Source organism: Chrysochloris asiatica, unplaced genomic scaffold (genome assembly GCF_000296735.1).
Source record: "Chrysochloris asiatica unplaced genomic scaffold, ChrAsi1.0 scaffold00055, whole genome shotgun sequence".
Taxonomy (NCBI): domain Eukaryota; kingdom Metazoa; phylum Chordata; class Mammalia; order Afrosoricida; family Chrysochloridae; genus Chrysochloris; species Chrysochloris asiatica.
The window spans coordinates 18,556,280-18,574,946 of record NW_006408573.1 but is presented as its reverse complement, the minus strand read 5'-3'; the positions used below and the strand labels follow the sequence as shown (position 1 = coordinate 18,574,946).

The following is an 18,667-nucleotide window of genomic DNA, read 5'->3' as shown; positions in this document are numbered from 1 at the left end:
ACTCTGAGCCATCATAAAAGAGCGACTCTACCAATCTTTGGATTTGTACCTCATAGAATATCCAGGTGCAGCGGCCTCAATCTAGAGAAGAGGAACCAGAGTGCTGTTTTAAGGGTATCTATAACTTCTTCTGGTGAAGAAGAGTGTTAAAAGGGCCCTGGACTGCTAAAAGAACAGATATATCTGTGTTAGAAGTACAGCCAGAATGCTCCTTAGAAATCAGGAAGGTGAGACTTTGTCCTTCATATTTCAGACATATTATCAGGTGAGACCAGTCCCCCATCTAGCATGATGTGGGGGACTGGTCCCTCCTCGTAATATGTAGGGTGTAGGGTCAGAGAAAAAGAGGAAGACCCGCAGTGAGATGGATTGGCACAGTGGCAGTAGCATGGGCTCAAGCTTAACAATTGTGAAGATGGCGCAAGACCAGTCAGTGTTTGGCTCTGTTGTTTATAAGGTTGCTATGAGTCAGAGCCAACTCTGTGACACTGAACAACAACAACATAGCTTCTGCCACTTAGCGACCATTGATGTCAGGGCTTTACCTTGACAGCCATACTCAAGCACCCCAGTTCTGTTTTCAGATGAGACAGCTCAGGCTCTGAGAGGAACAGGTTCTTAAGGACATGTAGCCCATAAGTGGAAAGCCAGGAGTTGAACCTCCAAAGCTGGTCCGCTTTTCCCACCTTTTGCTGTTGCTTATTGAAGACAAGGCCAATGGCCAAAGAAATCCACTTAGGTCCTGAGTGAAAACTAAGATGACTTTGCTTAACTTTGAGCTTACACTTCTCAGAGGTGATTTCAGATCTGCCCAATGTGACTTTGTAGTAGACTCTGAGCCTCTGGTGGGATGAAGACAAAGTGCCTATGTGTGACTCCTCAGGTCCTAGCCAGTCAGGGGGCAGCTGTGTGGATGGGGCAAGGGTGGAAGCAATGTCCAGTTACCCTATAAGCAAGGTAAGCATGAGCTTATTTGTGCTTACTAAGCTGTAGTGAACAATTTCACATTTTTTCACCACATCAAAGATTCGGCTTCTAGGTTTGGCATGCATCTGTTTCTCTCCCAACCCCACAGCACATTCATACAGAAGAAAAGTCTCTTGTCAAACTTACAGTCCCTGACAGGGATGGAATATCCAGTAAGCAAGGTAAGCAGGGGCTTACTTAGCAATTTTTAGTGAACAGTTTCACATGTGGTGAGAAACACATGTAACTCTTCCCTACAGATTAGTAAGCACAAGTAAACCCTTACTTCTGTTGCTTATTGGGTAATCAGTCTTGGGTGGAAGGATTGAAGGCAGGGCTCAGGGTGCCAGATGGCTTTAGGCTAGATGATTCCACACCATTTACAATGCCCACATTTTCTTTTATTTCAGATGTTTGCAAGTCAGCAAATATTTACCGAGCATCTACTATGTACAAGGTACAGTTCTTTGTGCTTGGCGAGTGGGGAGAGACAGGTGAACTAACCACAACACATTCACTGCCCCTTGAGGTAGTCAGCCTCTCAGGGAGACCGACCCGTAAAGACTTGCTCAATAAAGGCTCAGCACCGGGCCCCTTGAGTCTGCCTGGAGCATTATGGGAAGATTTCCTGGATAAGGGTACATTTGCAGCAATCTCTGAAAGACAAGTTCCATTTTGTTTGAGGCTTTCCAGGCAGATGTGCTATAGTGGGGTCTGCTGTACCCTTTTGACTCAGAACCACTGCCCATAAGCAGGCCTGAGCTCCAGTTGGCTAGGGTTATGTTCCCAGCTCCTGGCTGCCCTACTGAGAGCTCCTAGCTGGTGTGTCTCCCTGAGTACTGCCTGCCTGGGCTCCAGTTCCACCTAAAGACCATGAGATCCTAAAATGATAGCCCCACCCCTGCTTGCCCTGTAAGTAACGACCAAGCCAGCTTTTGAGCTGACAAAGAAGTTTGCTGCCACCTGGTGGTCAGGGCTTTGACCAAGGCCTGGCTTTCCTGGGCTCCCTCAACCAGTCTGCTGGTGACACCTTTCTGCTTTCGGTGCACCAGACCCAGAGAAATTTAGAGAAACATGGTCATTTCTCCACTGAAGGGAACGGAAGAGGGACCCTCCTCTCCCTTCAAGCCAAGAAGCTTCAGGCAGTCCCTCTGACATGAAGAGATGGGTCAGGGTCCTTCAGTCCTAAAGGGACTACTGAGGGGCAGAGGCCAGGTCCCCCTTCTCAGGACCCCACTCCATGTTCCCCTTAAAGGGCCAGGGGCCCTCTCTGCACTTGCAGCTAGACCTCAGGACAGGGGTGACTAATCCTAACAGAATCAGCCTGTGTTCTCATCACATTGACCCAGGTTGATCTTGTTACCAGATGAAAATGTGGCTTATTGGGTTTCACGTTGATGACTGTGGGGACAGAGCCCTTTGAGTAACAGGTGTCCAGACTGCCCCGGATAAAGCCTGGACCCTCTTACCTCGCCCCAACTAGCGCTGGAGTCATCGCCTGGCTAGCACCCTTCACTGCTCTGCCCATCAGCAGCATGTCAGGACCCCAGATGCCTCTGCAGAGTAGCTGGGGGGCGTGACTTCACACCCACACTGCCCCCCCCCCCCAATGCTGAAGTCTGCTTGCAGGTACTCAGGTTAATGCTCTCCCCTCTCCTCTTCCTCCTGGAGATGAACATCTGCAACAAGCCCTCCAACAAGACAGCTCCAGAGAAGAGTGTGTGGACAGCGCCTGCAGCAGCCAGCGGACCCTCCCCAGAGCTGCAGGGCCCCCGGTCCCGCCGGAATGGGTGGAGTTGGCCCCCTCACCCGCTCCAGATTGTGGCCTGGCTGCTGTACCTCTTCTTCGCTGTGATTGGCTTTGGGATCCTCGTGCCCCTCCTGCCTCACCACTGGGTGCCTGCGGCCTATGCTGTATCCTTGGGAGAGTGTGAGGCTGATACAGGGGTGGGCCTGAAGTGGGGCTCAGAGCTCAGAAAGTACGGGCTGTTGCAGGGTCAGGTGGGCCTCGTCTCTGCCATAGGAACTAGCCTCTCCCCTGCCTGGCCTCCAGACCCCAGCTGACCCCTCAACCCCTACCGCCCATAGGGTGAGTGGACAGACCAAAAGTACCTTGGAGCCCCCAGAGCCCCACACAGATGTTAGCTTTTACCAACCGAGGTGCTGCAAGAGCCATTACAGAAAGAGAGTGTGAGGGCTGGCTGTAAGCTAATTGTGCCCAGATCGCAACAAAGGATCAATGAGGGGGAGGAGTAATTCCGTTTATGAAAGAACTTTTCACTTTTCAACAGAGTCCCAGTAGAATTGTTTTCTGGTACATTTAAAATGTGTTATTTGCAGGCAGATAATTATGCCAGACCAGGACAATTTGGGAGCACAATGATTTTGTAAATCAGACCCTTCTAGGGTGAGGTCGAATGTGGCAAGAGTTAGGGGCAGGGATTCCCAAGAGACCAGGGAACAGTGGGAAATACGGATTCCCCTGCCCTGGCTACTATCCCAGGGAGCAGAGAACTGGCTGCAAGGTGAGTGTGTCCATGAGTGCACGCTTTATAGAGGTGATCCCTGGAGAGAAGGGGATGAGGACCAATTGTGGGTGGTTGGCAGGAATGGTTGACAGCCTGGGACATGGAGTCAGCAACTGAATGGGTCCCAGCTCAGTCCCCTCAGGGTTGTGCAGGGCTAAGCAGCTCACTAGGCCCCTCCCCACTCTCCCCCTCACAGTCCAACAGGAAGGGCTCCTACCTGTTCCCAGAGTGGGCACAAGAAGCCTATCAGAATGTTTGTGTGTGTGAGCCAGAATACATGAACCATAGGGTGAGGATATGCTCTTGGGAAACCATAGAGCCCAGGGCTGATGGGTGATAAGGGAAGGGCTATGGAAAAGGCCCCTGGAAAGGGCTGTTATCCTTAGACACCAGCAGTGCCACTGGGGCTTCCTGCTTCACTAGGGCGCAGAGCTTCATCATCAGCTCCGTACAGGAACAGTGGACTTTCTCCCAGGTGACTGACGGGCATCAGGCAATGCTGGCAAATAGAATGCTCTGGGAGACCTTCACACCCTGGCCTAAAATGGGCACTTCCCTCACTTAGGGCTACCTGGGTTTCTGTGATCGGGGCACCTAGGAAATCACATGATTCGCAGAGAGGAGGATCAGAGCAGCTCTCAGCCAAGGAGAGTTTACTGAGCCCTCCTAAGGCACCAGGGAGCCCCTAGTGGGGACAGACAGTTCACCTGCTTAGCTGCTTACTGAAAAGTTGTAAGTTTGTTCACCCAGAGGGTCCTTGGGAAAAACGTTTGGCTCTTTACTGATAATAATAATTTAAAGCTCAATCATTGAAAACCCTTTGGCAGCACAATTCTACTTTGACACACATGAGGTCACCATGAATCAGAGTCCACTTGATGGTGGCTGGTTTGTTTTGTGTTGAGGTACCCGCACTGAGGGCTACACGGGCAGTCTGACTGAGGTTATGTGGTGGCTTTGAAGGTGTATTCTCTCCACAGACAGTGTCTTCCTGCTGTGGGTAGTGTGAAGGTGCACAGAACTCCATTTCCAGGCCTTGACAGCCCTCCTTCCTTCTGTCAAACACCTTCATCTTTCTGCAGAACCCGTAGGTCTGTGAGGGATGAAGTAGGTTAGTGGTGTGAACCAGGTGAGAACCAGCCTGGGCCCCAAAGATGAAAAGATGAGTAAGACAGGCCCCAGCCTGGGCTACTCAGCCCCAAATGGGCTGTGTGTGGGGGACTTGGAAATTGGAAATGGTCACCTGTGTGGTAAATATGAAAGAGGGGCTCATTGCAGGCTGGGTGCAGGAGGAAGGCGGCCTGTTTAATATGACCATGTGTTGTTCGGACACACTCCTTCCCTCTGGTCCATGTGCAGGTCTGCCTGGGCCCCTCCCTCTCCTGCATCTCTTGTATCCATCAATGTCCAGTCTGGTGACTTGGCTGGTCTGCTAAGTGGCTACCGAATTGGGCCACTCTTTTCCACACTGCCCTGTACTTCTCTCCTCTCGATGGCCACTTAGTTTGCAAACAGGTCTCCCCACAAACATTCTCATGCTCTGCCCATTTGTTTGTGCCCCTGCAGCTAGAGAGAGCTCTCAGAAACACAAGTTTGACCTTGTCCCCAAGTTGATGTCCCAAGGGCTTCTTCTGCCATAAGGAATGAGGTGCCTTCAAGGCCCTCCACACTCTGGCTCAGCCTGCCTCCCTAGCCTCTCACATTCTTTGCTCTGTTCTTTATCTTTCCGCACCACTTGTCCCTGCTTGGAAGCCCCTTGCCTTTGTCTTCACTCTCTGCTAAGTCAAGAGCCGGTAGCCCCCAGGCCAGTGTGGCCTACAGATTGTGTTTTAAATTTAAAAAAACAACAACAGCTCTTAAGTGTTCTTTCCACAGGTGTGCTTTTAAATTCCTTATTTCCTTGTCCATATTTAAAAATCAGAAGACCTCACATCAAAATCCAGATTCCTGGTTTCTTTTAAAAAGCCAGAGTTTGGTGGCAGGGTCCCTCATTCTTGCATGGCAGCTATGGGCTGGAACATGTGGTCATTCTTCCCACCTCCCCACCCCCGCCTCTGCCCTCCCCCCCACCCCACCCCAGTTGGGGCTCTGCCTCTTTGCATTGCTTGCTGGGTCTCTGTTATCTTTTCCTTTCCAAATCTCAGTTGAGATGACATTTCCTCAGGGATGCTGAGGTTGACCAGTTACGAACTTGCATAGTCCCATGAATGCTCTTCACTGTAATTACCCATTATTTGCTTAACATCTGTGTTTTCTGCCAAATTGTAGGCCCCTTGGGGCTGAGGACCAAGTCTGTTTTGCCCGTTACATTCCTCAGACTCAGAGTAGGACATAAGGGGACAGCTGAAATGAATGAGCCAGGGGGTGGGCTGCGAGAAGTGTTGGGAAGGCAAGAAACTCTCATGTTGAGTGTGTCTGAAGAGAGAGGCTTGGGAAGAACCAGCACAAAAGGGACCCTGGCATGGAACTGAAGTGTAAACTTTAACTTGAGAGAGAGTGTGAGATGTGAGACACTGAAGGAGTTTAAGCAGGCAGGCCCTTAACATTTTTAAAAGATTGTCTGAGATCCTTGTGGGAGAGGCTGCAGGTGTTTTTAAGCCTGTGTCTGCAGGTGATTAGCTGCTGCAAAGGATGGTGATTCCCCTCTAAGGGAAATCTTGAAAGCAAGATTAACTCACTAGACCTTAGGAGACAATCTCTTCCAGTCTCACTTCATCATTTAGAATTTGAAAGCAGAGCAGCTAGGACCAAGCCCAGTGAAACCAGGCCTCTCAGAGGCAGGCAGGTAGGCAGGCATTCCCAGGTGGCTTTTCTACTCTTCCATTTTGGCCACAGGGTTCTGATAGGTGGTTCTTGGGGACTAGAGGTAAGAAGTGGCATAGGCAAAGAGAAAAGTGGAGATCAGTTTGAGTGTCACCAGAAGTGGGCGTGGGACTCCCAACCAACAGTGTGGAGATAGTCTTTAACCTGATGGGCCAGTGCATGGGCACCATCTTTGCCGGCCACCTAGTGGTGCACCTGACTGCTGTCTCCATCGATCCAGCAGATGCCAATGTGCGGGACAAGAGCTACACAGGGCCTCTGCCCATCTTCAACCGTAGCCAGCACGCACATGTCATTGAAGACCTGCACTGCAATCTGTGTGATGTGGATGTGTGAGTGCACATTGTCTGGAGGGTGTGCAGGCAGTGAGCATGGCTGGGGATCACAGCTGGGGCTCAAGGCAGAGAGGGGCGTGCTTGGAGCTTTGCAATCAGGATGCCTTAGAACCCTTGTGGTTTATAGTCAAGAGAGGCAGAGAATCCATGGGTCTCTGAACAGGTGATTAGAAGCAGAAGATGAGGAAAATGAAGATGAGTTAAAGTAGGAAATATTTGACACGGCCCTGAGTATTTCTAATGACCAACTCTGCCAGTGACATGTTCCACCTCTGTCTCACCCCCTGCATCTCTTGCAAGCCTTCCCAGAAGGCAAGTTAACACTGGAGTACTCACTATATACTAAGCAGTTATGTACACCCACCCTGCAGGGTGGGCAGCATATTTCTCACTTCCCAGAGATGCTGAGAAGCCTGCCTGATGTTATGCAGCTATGGAGGACCAGAGCCAAGTTCATAGTGCAGCCCTCCTGGCCTCCCAGCCAATATTGTTATCCTGTTACCCATGTGGAATCTGAGGCTCAGAGAGGCCAAGTGACTTGCTCCAGGTCACACAACTAGTAGGGAGAGGAATCAGAATGTGCAGAGCCTGTACACACCCCTTTGGTTACCCTAGACTGCCTCACCTCCAGCTTAAAGTAGGGGGTTGGGATAACAATGCGGTCCAAGGATGGTGCTACACTTCTAATCTGAAGACCTAGTCAGCCTGCAAAGGGCTTTGTCCACGGGAAAGACGGAGTCAGGCCCTAGAGTACCAACCACTCAGCTTGGACCATCTGGTCATCTACGAGGCCTCAGTCAGCAATGTAGGTCCTGAGTGGCCACTCAGGGCTCCTGGCCCCAGCTTGTTTGAGGAAGAGGGTCGCTCTTCCACACTCCTTTGAATGTTCCTTGAGCCCCTCCCTTCCCCAAAGTGAGAGACTCATTTGGCTACCTCATCTGGCCCCCAATGTCAGCTTGCTCCCTTTGGAAAGGAAGCCTCTTTTCCTTTTTCTGCCCTCACCACCACCACCCAGTTGCGCTGTCCCAGGTGGGGCAGGGTGATGCCCCAACCTCTTCTGTCCCCCCACTTCCCGCCATGACCCTTCAGGAATACATCCCTTCCCCAGCACTTTAGAAGCCCCTCCGCCTCCAGGTGCCTCACCCCGCATTGCCACTAGAGGGTGCGCGCAGGCGGGCAGCGGCCCGGAGACCGCCGGCCCAGCATCAGGGCCACCAAAGGCCTGGCCAGTCTGCCGACCACGTTGTGCCCCTCCACCCTCCACAGAAGCGCTCGCTCCAAACACTGCAGCGCCTGCAACAAGTGCGTGTGCGGCTTCGACCACCACTGCAAGTGGCTCAACAACTGCGTGGGCGAGAGGAATTACCGGTGAGAATGGCCGGATGCACAGGTTCCTGGAGACGTGCGGGTCTGAGCGCGCGCGCAGGGACCTTGGGCCTGTGGGTAAGGGGGTGGGGTGGATCCGTGTGTGCTGGTCTCACAGTGGTGCTCTTAATGGGACAGTGGGGCTTGGACTGCTGAATGTGGGTTTGGAGTCTTTCACGTTGCTGTCCCAGCAAAAGGCGAGAAGCCTGATGACTTGGCCACCCATCTTCAGCTTTGCCCAATGCCTTTGGCTTCCTGAAGAGGTAGAAGGCAGCTCCCGGGCCCTGCGTGGGTCCCTTAGAGCCTTTAGCAAGTTGGAGCACTGGGGTGCTGACCACTGGCTACCGCTGGGCCCAGGCTCTTTTTACACAGTGTAGCATCCGCACTGCTGGGTGTGCTGCTCCTCGTGCTGGTCGCCACCTATGTCTTCGTCGAGTTTTTTGTCAACCCCATGAGGCTGCGCACCAACTTCCATTTTGAAGGTCAGTCTCAGTTCAGGTTCGTGCGTGTCTCCTGCGCCCGATGCCTGGGTTGTTGGCTAAGGGCCCCAGCCCTGGCTAAGCACAGTCTACCTGTGCCCCACAGTGCTGAAGAATCACACAGATGTGTGGTTTGTGTTCTTGCCTGCTGCCCCCGTCGAAACCCAGGCTCCAGCCATCCTGGCTTTGGCTGCCCTGCTCATCCTTCTGGGCCTGCTGTCCACAGCCCTGCTCGGTCATCTGCTCTGCTTTCACATATATCTCAGTAAGTGCCCCACACACCTGCCTTGTAAAGCTAGGCTCCCAAGGCTGCCGGGAGCTACCCATCGGGTTGTCCAGCCCTGAAGCCCTGCCCTTCCCAGTGCTGGCACTCTGTGGTGACTGGACAAGAGGCAGTGACTTCAGCCTGGAGCTGGGTGCCCTCTCTCCCCTTCTGAGCTCTGGAGTCCCCTCTCCTTTCCGCTGCTCTGAGCCTTTTCCTCCCCCTCCCCCTCCCCCACCCTCAGTGTGGCACAAGCTCACCACCTACGAGTACATCGTGCAGCATCGCCCACCACAGGAGGCAAAGGGGGCCCACAGGGAGCTCGAGTCGTGTCCCCCCAAAATGCGATCCATTCAGGTATACAGGTGGCCCAGAGGGTAGAGCGGGTGGGAGATGGGGCCCATGGGAGGGATGGGAGGTGAGCCATGTTAGCAGCCAATTAGGTGAGTTCAAAGGGAGGCAAAACTGGACCAGCAATTGGGGTCAGCGCTGCCTTAGGGCAGGAGGGTGAGGCCAAGCCTGGATTAAACACATACCCACTTGCTCAAGGATGAGCCCTGCGTTTCCCTGACCCCATGTACGAGCCCATCCAGGTTCCAAGCATGTGCTGGAGGGCGTGGAATGTGGGAACCCGGAAGCAGGTTGGGACTGCAGGAGAAGAAAGAGGAATGGACCAAAAAGTGGCCACCATGATGAGGCGACCCATTCTTAGCACAGATGATCCTAAACCTTTATACCAATGACTCTGACTCATCCTTATAATAGCCCATGAGGCAGGTATTGGTACCAGACCCAGGTTACAGATAAGCATAATGAGGCCTGAAAGTTGGCTGTCTACATTCTGAACTAGGAAGCAACTACCTCAACCTCCAGTTCAGACTTTGGCCTGGCCAGCCCAGCTGCTGGCCAGCTCATCCCCATTCCCACGCCCCCTGGCTTCCTGAGGTCAGCAGCTGGGGGTGGGGGTGGGGTCCAGTCTTTGGGGCCCCAAGGGACTGGGAAGGCCAGGGGCCCAGGCAGGCCTTGCAGAGAAGGCTGAGTCCTGGATCCCTAGTCTGCATGGCAACAGGACACAAACAACAGGCTGGTGGGCGGGTTGGGGGAGGGCCGGGAACCAGTCTTATTCTCCTCGCCAGGCTTTGACCCTGCCTGTGCAGGCTAGAGCCCCAATAACTGTGTGCCCACCCTAGTGGGCACTGTGGCAGTCATCGTGGGCAGTGGGCATCCGTACTTCACAGAGGGAACTAAGGCTCAGAGACGTAAGCAGGGACTTTCTTGAGGCTTTATGGCCAGTGCCATTAGGCAGGGCTGGCCCAGGATGCCCTGCAGGCTCTGTGCCCCTGGCCTGCATGGACTGCTAGATTTCTGGTCATTTCTGCTCTCTGTCCATCTGCAAGTGACCTGAGGGAGTCACACCACTTGTCTCATTTTACAGAGAGCTGAGGTGGGGGAGGTGCCATGGTGCTCTTCAGAAATGGATCCTAGGGGAATGGGTTGACTGGTGACACCCTCAGACTTTCCCACCAGACTAGAGTCTGGCTCCTGATCCCTCAGGCCCTGTTCTGGGACAAGCTTCTGCTACTGACCCTCCCAATCGCCCCCCCTCTGGAGCCCAGGAGCACCAGGATAGGTGTGCCCCTGTGGGCTGGGTCTTGGAGCAGGGTACTGCTCCACATAGGGAGGACAGAAAATGTGGAGGAAAATTATTCTGAGGTTCAGGCCCCGTGATTGGCCTCTAGCCCTACCTCTTTTCCAGAGTTGGCACCCTCCACTCTCGCCCACAAAGGGCCAGACTGAGATAGGCTTGCCCAGGGCCTCGGTCTCTGCGCCTGTGCAGCCAGCTAGTGGCCGGCTGGGCTATGTCCCCCAGATACAGCCTCCTCCCCACCCCCACCCTGAGCAGGAATGCGGGAGGGGCCCCTCTCTGGAGCCGTTGCCCCCAAACATAGGCTTGTTTTAGAGACGGCGTTGCTGCTACAGCGTCCTCTCTGCATTAGTCAGGACGCCTCGATCTCCGTGGAAACGGTTGCCAAGCGAGCGACAGCTGTCCCGGTGCCCCTCCCCCCAGCGCGCGGACCGTCAGGTGGGCGGTGCCGCCTGGCAAGGGAGGGGCCTCGTTGCCTGGCTCCACCCCACATCTTCCGCACCACACCCTTCCTTGGCTTCAGCGTTTTCCTGGCTTCTGTTTCCTCACCTGCAGCCCTCGGGGGCATAGCTGGGGTCTGTCCTGCGTGCTAGGGTGCAGGCCTAGGCCTTCGGGGCCATATGTGCTCACAGCAAGGGCATTTCTTTTCTGCTCCCTGGTCTTCTGAAGTGATTTGAGGGAGGCCTATCCAGAGAGTAGGAGGGGTGTGTTTGTCCCATCTTACAGAGAAAACAGACCTCAGACTCCTTCGTTTCAGGGTTTGGGTCGGCCGCCCCCAGGGTTGCTGTGAGGATCAGCGATTTCACACGACAGCTCGCCCATAAATCTGCTCCCAGATCCCCACCACCTACTGCCTATCCTTTAGGAGTAAGGGTGAGGTGTCAGTGGGACTGCCGTATCAACCTTCACACCTCAGTTACGCGAGAGCCGTGTTGCTTCGTGAACACAGTCTCGGTGCACAGCGTGGGGTGGAAGCGGGAATCCCGTTCTGATGATGGAGCTCTGGGCAGGGCCAGAAGTAGGACAGTAGCTTCTTTAGCGTCTTCTCCCCACCTCCCACCCCGTTCAGTGCAGTTCTAGACTGGGAGTATTGGTCCACAGGGCGGGGCTTCTTGGAGGAAGTGCGGTTTCACTAGATACAAGGAAGAGCTTCGTGAGGTTGGCTAGGGTCAGAAATAAGATGTTTTGAGCCTCAGAGCTTTTAAGCAGAGGGGTTTCCGCAGAACATCCCCAGTTCACTATGCCTAGACCTAGAGTTGGTGTCACCCAAGACATGGTGTCATCTCCACCGCCATGGACCTCCTCATACTAGACCATACAGAATCGTTACTAATGTCTATTATCAATTTTAATTATAGAATAATGTGATAAATATAGTTGTAAATAATATTTCGTAGATTATATAAATACTAGCGACAAAATAGTAAACTCTACATTGAGTTACAACATTAGTTACATGATTAGTAAAGTGGAAGGCTTTTAAAAAGGTTTTTTAAAATTTCAACTTCATTTTCAAAGTTATTAGGTTCACAAATATGAATTACCACAGTATTGTAGCTAAACACTAGAAATTTTGACAAAACCAGCGACTAAAAACACAGGCCAAAAACACCACCCTCAAACAAAACCACATGATTCCTAGTAATATGGTCCTTAGGTAAAAATGAACACTCTGATCAGCTCCTTAGAAGGTTCAAAATGCAAATTAGCATAGTTTTAGCCTTGTTGGTATATTGAAGGAGTCTTGGTGTGGTGCTGTAGGATAAGCACTGGACTGCTAGCTAAAAGGTTGAGGATTCAAACCCACCAGCTAATCCTCAGAAAGATACACAGGGTCACTATGAGTCAGAATTGGCTTGAAGCACTTAATAAGTTGTTGTTGTTGTTAACTGCCATGGAGTCGGTTCAGACCCATAGGGACCCTGAACAGGGTTTCCGAGGCTGTAAATCTTTACGGGAGTAGAAAGCCTCATCTTTCTCCCGCAGATCAGCTGGTAGTTTTGAACTGCTGACCTTGTGGTTCGAAGCCTGATTCGTAACCACTACGCTACCAGAGCTCCTTCTAATAATAGGTATACTGATATATATAAACTGAAATTACATAAATATTGTTGTAACTGGTGTGGCACTGTGAGTTAATGCTCTGGACTGCAAAGTCGGTTTGAACTACAAGGTCAGTGGTTCAAGCTCACTAGCTGCTCCTTGGGAACCCTATACAGGGTCACTATGGATCAGAACTGATTCAACTGCACTTAATAACTAATCATAGGAGTATTTTCATTAAAATAAATTTCTGCTGTTAACGGCACAAAAATTTTACAGTCCATTTGGTGTCACCCCATCAGACGTGTCACCAGGTGCAGTCTGCACCCGCTAGTGATGCCACTGCCACAGAGACCAGTGAGGGACTGGGTGGGCTTAGGAGCTAGGAGGCCCTGGATCCACATTTAGCTTCCTAGCTTCCCTGACCTCCACCTTCCCCCAGGAGATGGAATTCTACGTGCGGACTTTCAGCCATGTACGCCCCGAGCCCCCTGGCCAGGCCAGACCCACAGCAGTAAACGTCGAGTGAGTGCAGCTTGGACATCTCCCATTAGCGCCGCAGAGCTGTCCATGGTGGGGTGTGGGGTGGTCCAAGGCATGGGTCTGGGGCCCCTGTCTATCAGTCTGTTAAGAAGGGAAGCTAGTGTCAGGACCTCCAGAGGGGAAGGTTGAGGGAAAACGCCGGCAAGAACTTAAACTCTCGGAATTCCCCCGCAGCCCCTCCGGGTTCTTTGCCACCAGAGACCACGCGGAGCCTGCACCGCCCTCCTCCCCCGAAGCTTTTGTATTGCGCCCCCAGATCCGACCACAGGTAGGAGGAGCAGTGCTGAAACCCCATTCCAGGTGGAGGGGGCAGCGCCGCCCTTCTCCGTTGCTTCTTTTTGGCGAAATAGCCTGGGGAAGAGTCACCCATTCTCCCCTCCTTCTCAGCAGAAAAAGAGGAAGAGGCGTGTGTATAAAGTGCCGACCTCTGGAAACTTGGACCCCGCGCCCCCACGACCCAGGCTGCCCGGTGAGCACCCCTTCCTACCCACATCCTGCTTGTTAGCTCCAAGGAGGAAAAGATGGGGCCTCAAGAGAGCTGCAACCCCTATCTCAAGAGCCCTTCTACCCTTGCAGGGTCCCGGGCTTCGGGCTGCCCCTCCAGCTCTTCGTCAGATTCGACCAACGTCAGCCCGGTGCACGCCGCTGGCCCTGCGGGCGCCTACCATTCAACTTCAGCTGAGTCCATGGATGAGATTCCAGTGGCACAGACGCGCCTGGGCAGCGCCGCCCTGGCTACCCCCGGGGGCAGGACCCGAGAGCTGGGGCTAGCGCTGCAGGCGCAAGCACCCGCCGTTTTCGTGAGCCCAAGCAGCGGCGAGCCCGGGACTTAGGGCGGATTGGAGACCCGTCTGGCCTAGCCCAGTCAAGAGGCAGGAGGGCTGAGGGGGAGCGGCCGGCCCGACTCTATGCAACAGCCCACCCTCGCTGCATCCAATGCACTTTAGGGGCCCCTAAGGCCGGCGGGACCCCCCGCCCCCATTCAGCAATACCCACCCCACCGGCCATGATGCTCCAATAAACTTTTTTTATGCTTTTGCGGACCAGTGCTTGCTTTAATATGGCAAAGGCCATGCCACAGGCCCTCCAGAACCCCTGTGTAGTGGGAAGCTACCTAGATTGTCATCTGTGGGCACACGAGGAACTGAGGCGCTCAAGTGCCCGACTCCTGGCTAGGAAAGGTCCTGAAGGCTATCTGGAGGTGGCTATTTTTCTTGAAGATAGGGTTTACTCTTGCAGAGAGAAAAGTGCGATTTGGGTTTTGGAGGCAGCAGGTGGAGCAGAGGCTGTGAGGCTGGAACCTAGAGGGGTGGGGATGACCGGAAGCCACTGATCTGAAGATCCAGGAGCCTTTTTCTGGCTATGGGAGATTGCCTTCGGGTACTAGGACTCTGGGGCCAGGCATGCCTGATTCGCTTACTGTCCCCTGCCAGACTTAACTGCTTCAAACTCTGGACCCTGCGCTGGAGAATGCTGGAATTATGACCTGAAGGTGCCGACAGTTTAGCCGAAAACCGTTTTCTGGAGCCAGCTCCAGACCCCAGTCACAGGGGGAAGGGACCGCTGCACCCTCGCTCCAGTTCCTAACTGGCCTTTGGTTGGATCGCCCCTGAAGGTGGGGCCTCATTTTGAACTTTAGGTTTAGCCTAGATCAGGGGACCATCGGAAGACGCTCTCCACAGCCAGGAGGTCACCCCAGCTGCGGGCAAGTGGCGGGATGAGGCTGCGGTAACAGCTCCGCCCCGGCGAAACCCAGAGTACGCGAAGAGGGCGGGATTGGTGGGAGGGGCCAGCGTGACCTTGGTCACTCTCCCGCGGAGACAGCCCTGGGGGTGGGACTCACTGTCTCTATGGAGACGGAGAAACAGGGGATAATACTGCGGAGCCGCCCGAACTGCAGTCCCGCCCCAGAGCCGGCAGGGAGCAGAGCTGCGGAGCCGCCTGGTCTCCCGCGTCTGTGGGTCTGTTTTTAAGTCCTGTCCATCCGAACGTGCACTGCAGGAGCAGCTACGAGGTAGAAGCCTAGAAGCCGGTAGGAGACCTGGGCGTCGACCACCTTAATCAATACCCTGCATGATAAACCGGTGGGGGAGGAGCGGCCTGGGAGGGTCCCTGATACCGAGCCGGGAGCCGGGAACGCCAGCTGAGCGGCCCTGCCCAGGCCTCAGCGTTCCCCCAACCCCCACCCTCACCTCCTGGTCTGGCTGATTGAAGACTCCAGCTGTCTCGGCGGGAGAGAGCAGGTGGCCCTAGTCTACGGGCGTGGCTGCTCCATCCATGGCCTGCAGACCCCTGGGACGATGGCCTGCGACTTGGCTCCACCTGATCAGTCCAAGAGTACCAAGACTCCATCCTCCCACAGACAGGAGTGAGCACACGACGCCAGATCCTGCAGTCCCCCAGGACAAGCATCCTGTGTTACCTAAGTCCCCTCCCCACTCCCCAGAAAAAGCTAACGCTGGGTTGCAGGTCCCTGGTGAGGGGGTGACAGTACATGAAGACAGGAGGAGAGGGGAGACCAGGGCAGACTGGAGTCGTGGTCCCACAGAGCTCACTGTACTAGAGGAGCTATGAGTGATCCGGGCCCCAAAACAGCAACTTTGGGATGGATGTTGTGTGGTCAGTAGGGGAGATATTTCAGTCTTGGGCCAATTTTAGTGGAAGAGGAGGTGGCTGGGCAGGGGGGACCAGGCCGTGGTGAGGAGAAAAGGCAGAGATGGGGGCCGGTTACTGAGGGGTCTGCAGGGTAAAACTGAGGCGTGGTCTGGGAGCTGCTGTGGCGAAGTGGGTGTCAGCAGGCCTGGGAATATGGAAATACAAGTCTGTGAGTGTGGTCACTGGGGGCACTGGGGCAGAGCTGAGGTGGTCAGAGGGTCTCAACACAGGTCTGTGGGGGTTGGACAAAGAGGGCCAGGGTCGCAGGTGTGTGGAGAGGGAGTGAGTTGTTGAAGGGACGGTTAGGGTCCCAGTGAGGCTGTAGTCAAGATGTCTGTCACAGGGTTATGGTGTGTTCATGGTGGGCACTGCAGTGCAGGCCTGAGGGTGTGGTCAGGGCGGCTTCAGTATGGGAGGGGGAGAGTAGGAGTCTGCAGTGCAGGACTGAGGGCACAGCTAGGGGATTTCAGGGGGGCTGCAGGTGGGTGTGACTTTATTGTAGGGCTTAGGATATTATTGAGGGACCTCAGGACCAGGAGTACGGTAGATGTGGAGGTCATGGTCCGGGGCTCTGGGTGTGGATGGAGGATACTGCAGCTTGGTCTAATGCCTGGCCAGGGTCCTGCAGTGGAGGCCTGTGGGGGTTGGAGAGACCACTTTAGTGCAGCACTGAGGGTATGCTGGATCAGAGGGCCTCGGTACCAGATTAAGGGTGTGGTCAGAGGGTGCAGACCGAGGGTGTGTATGTGTGGGTGCAGTACAGGGCTGTGGGAGTATAATATGGGACTGGCATGGCTGTGCTTAAGGCGTGGTCAAGGAAGAACCAAAGGCAAGGACACTGGGAAAGTGGGCTTCAATGCAGGGCATAGGTGTAAGGCTGACAGTGCCCAGGCATAGTCCCACTCACCAACAAGCCTCCTAGGGCTGGTGATTCTATAGCCCTCACCCAGGCTAGCCCCCCAATCTTCTGTTCCTCCTAAACGCCACACAAGAGAAGGTTGCAGTCCCAGTGGGTGGCAAGAGGCCAGGCAGCCACGGTTGTGCCCCAGGCTCTGGGAGTGCTAGCTTGCCCCACCCGTGGGCCCCCGTTCCCCAGCCCAGCCCAGCCCAGCAGCACTGGGAGCTTCTCCCTGAGCCGCCCTGACACTATCCTGCCCTTAGCAACGTTCTCCAAGCAGCACTACCCTCCCTTAGCAACTGTCTCCAGGCTTCACAAACTGTGGCCAGGCCAGCCCCAAGTTCCTGCTCCCCTCATGTTTTTGTTTAACAGCAAATAGTAACAAAGTCCCTGCTGGGCCAGCTGCACCCCTGCCTAGGGCACCCACCCCTGCCTGGGCTCTGGCTCCCTTCTCAGGTCTGGGTCTTGTTGGGTCCTCCTGACCTTATAGAGACACTGTCCTCACTAAATATCTGCCCAACCATCAGCCTGGCCCTGACCCAGCTTGGCATGGAGCTTTCAGGGAAGGGGGAGCGGGGGAGCCTGCCCTGCCACCCTCACTTCCACCCAAATAGGCCTTGTGCCAGGGCCAGACAAAGCCAAAGACCCAGCTGCTGCCCTCACAATCTTTCTGGACAGTGTCACTCTGTTCCCAGCCTGGTGTGGGCATCATGATTTCATCTTCTAACTCTACTCCGAGCCAGAGCTGGCACTAAGCAACAAACCTTTCCTCTTGGTGCTCTTCCTAACCCCATCCCAGGCTCTGGAAGCGAGGGTGATACTGCATGCTCTCTGTAGTAGAGCCAGAGACATTCTGTGCCTTGGGGAGGGGAGGGACAGCTTGACAGGGAGGTGACCAAGATGGGTCCCTACAGGGTAGGATGGCAGAGAGCACAGACGTGGCTGGACTGGAGGAGAGCTTCCGCAAGTTTGCCATCCATGGAGACTCCAAAGCTAGTGGGCAAGAGATGAATGGCAAGAACTGGGCCAAGCTGTGCAAGGACTGCAAGGTGGCTGATGGGAAGGCCGTAACAGGGACCGATGTCGACATTGTCTTCTCCAAAGTCAAGTGAGCCCCAGACAGCCCCTGCATCTGATGTCCCCAGAAGGTGGGGAGTTGGGGGACTAAAGTCAGGGAGCACATGGAAAAGGGGGAAATTCATAATGCCCACTCACCTGGCAGGGGGAAGTCAGCTCGGGTCATCAATTATGAGGAGTTCAAGAAGGCCCTAGAAGAGCTGGCAACCAAGCGATTCAAAGGGAAGAGCAAAGAGGAGGCCTTTGATGCCATTTGCCAACTGGTGGCAGGCAAGGAACCAGCCAACGTGGGTGTTACAGTAAGTGCTCTGCTGATCTAGGGTGATCACCAAGGGGGATGTGGGAGATCTCAGCCAGTGTGGGAAGGGCTGGGCTCCCTCACCGGGTGCTCCTCTGGAAACTCTGTCCAAACAGAAAGCAAAAACTGGTGGTGCAGTGGAACGGCTGACTGATACCAGCAAGTATACTGGCTCCCACAAGGAGCGCTTCGACGAGAGCGGCAAAGGCAAGGGCATTGCTGGACGGCAGGACATCTTGGATGACAGTGGCTATGTGAGTGCCTATAAGAATGCAGGCACCTATGATGCTAAGGTGAAGAAGTGAGGCCTGTGAAGGGCCCCCCAGCACGGCTGCCCCTGCCAAAGGCTCAGGTATAGGCCTAAGGGGCACGTGGAGCAAGAGCGCTGGTCCCCTATCTGCCAGACCAGCCACCCAGAGCTTCCTGCCCAGCCCCATGGGGCCAGCCCACCAGGCCTCTGACCCAGACTGCTATGCAACCTCATCCCCTTCTCTTCCTCCCTGCCCCTAATTTCTGTCCCTCTGGGGAGAGTCTCACCACCCCAACCTAGCTCCAAGTATGGCTAACCCTTGCCTGCTTGACTCATATTTAAGCTGCTGCTCTGGCCAAGTGCCTAATTCTTCCCAGACCTCAATAAAGACACCTTTCGTACCAATATGGCCTGGTTGGGTAATGACATTTATACCCCAGAAGTAACAGCATCCTCTTGTGCCACACCTAGCTGGTCTCTTTCTTCCCTCTTCTACTGGT

The 18,667-nt window shown here is 54.3% G+C and overlaps 2 protein-coding genes across 2 annotated transcripts; both read left to right on the top strand.

Moving 5' to 3' along the window:
- Positions 1-1,383: 1,383 nt before the first annotated feature.
- On the top strand, positions 1,384-15,361 carry ZDHHC1 (zinc finger, DHHC-type containing 1). Its single transcript, XM_006863645.1, has 13 exons — positions 1,384-1,423; positions 2,638-2,880; positions 6,474-6,649; positions 7,919-8,020; positions 8,375-8,499; positions 8,603-8,761; positions 9,003-9,115; positions 12,889-12,971; positions 13,164-13,257; positions 13,380-13,458; positions 13,566-13,818; positions 14,064-14,146; positions 15,204-15,361. Exons 1-13 carry the CDS (start codon positions 1,415-1,417, stop codon positions 15,359-15,361), a joined length of 1,677 nt encoding a protein of 558 aa, XP_006863707.1. The 5' UTR covers positions 1,384-1,414.
- TPPP3 (tubulin polymerization-promoting protein family member 3) lies at positions 14,857-18,572 on the top strand. Its single transcript, XM_006863611.1, has 4 exons — positions 14,857-15,003; positions 17,457-17,650; positions 17,765-17,918; positions 18,034-18,572. The coding sequence occupies exons 2-4, from the start codon at positions 17,463-17,465 to the stop codon at positions 18,220-18,222; spliced, it is 531 nt and encodes a 176-aa protein (XP_006863673.1). The 5' UTR covers positions 14,857-15,003; positions 17,457-17,462; the 3' UTR covers positions 18,223-18,572.
- The last annotated feature ends 95 nt before the right edge of the window (positions 18,573-18,667 follow it).

Coding starts and splice junctions, on each gene's coding strand:
- ZDHHC1 (XM_006863645.1), top strand. Junction 6,650..7,918: donor AATCTGTGTGATGTGGATGT/GTGAGTGCACAT, acceptor CACCCTCCACAG/AAGCGCTCGCTCCAAACACT. Junction 9,116..12,888: donor CCAAAATGCGATCCATTCAG/GTATACAGGTGG, acceptor ACCTTCCCCCAG/GAGATGGAATTCTACGTGCG.
- TPPP3 (XM_006863611.1), top strand. CDS start 17,463: ATGGCAGAGAGCACAGACGTGGCTGGACTGGAGGAGAGCTTCCGCAAG. Junction 17,651..17,764: donor ATTGTCTTCTCCAAAGTCAA/GTGAGCCCCAGA, acceptor CTCACCTGGCAG/GGGGAAGTCAGCTCGGGTCA. Junction 17,919..18,033: donor CAGCCAACGTGGGTGTTACA/GTAAGTGCTCTG, acceptor CTGTCCAAACAG/AAAGCAAAAACTGGTGGTGC.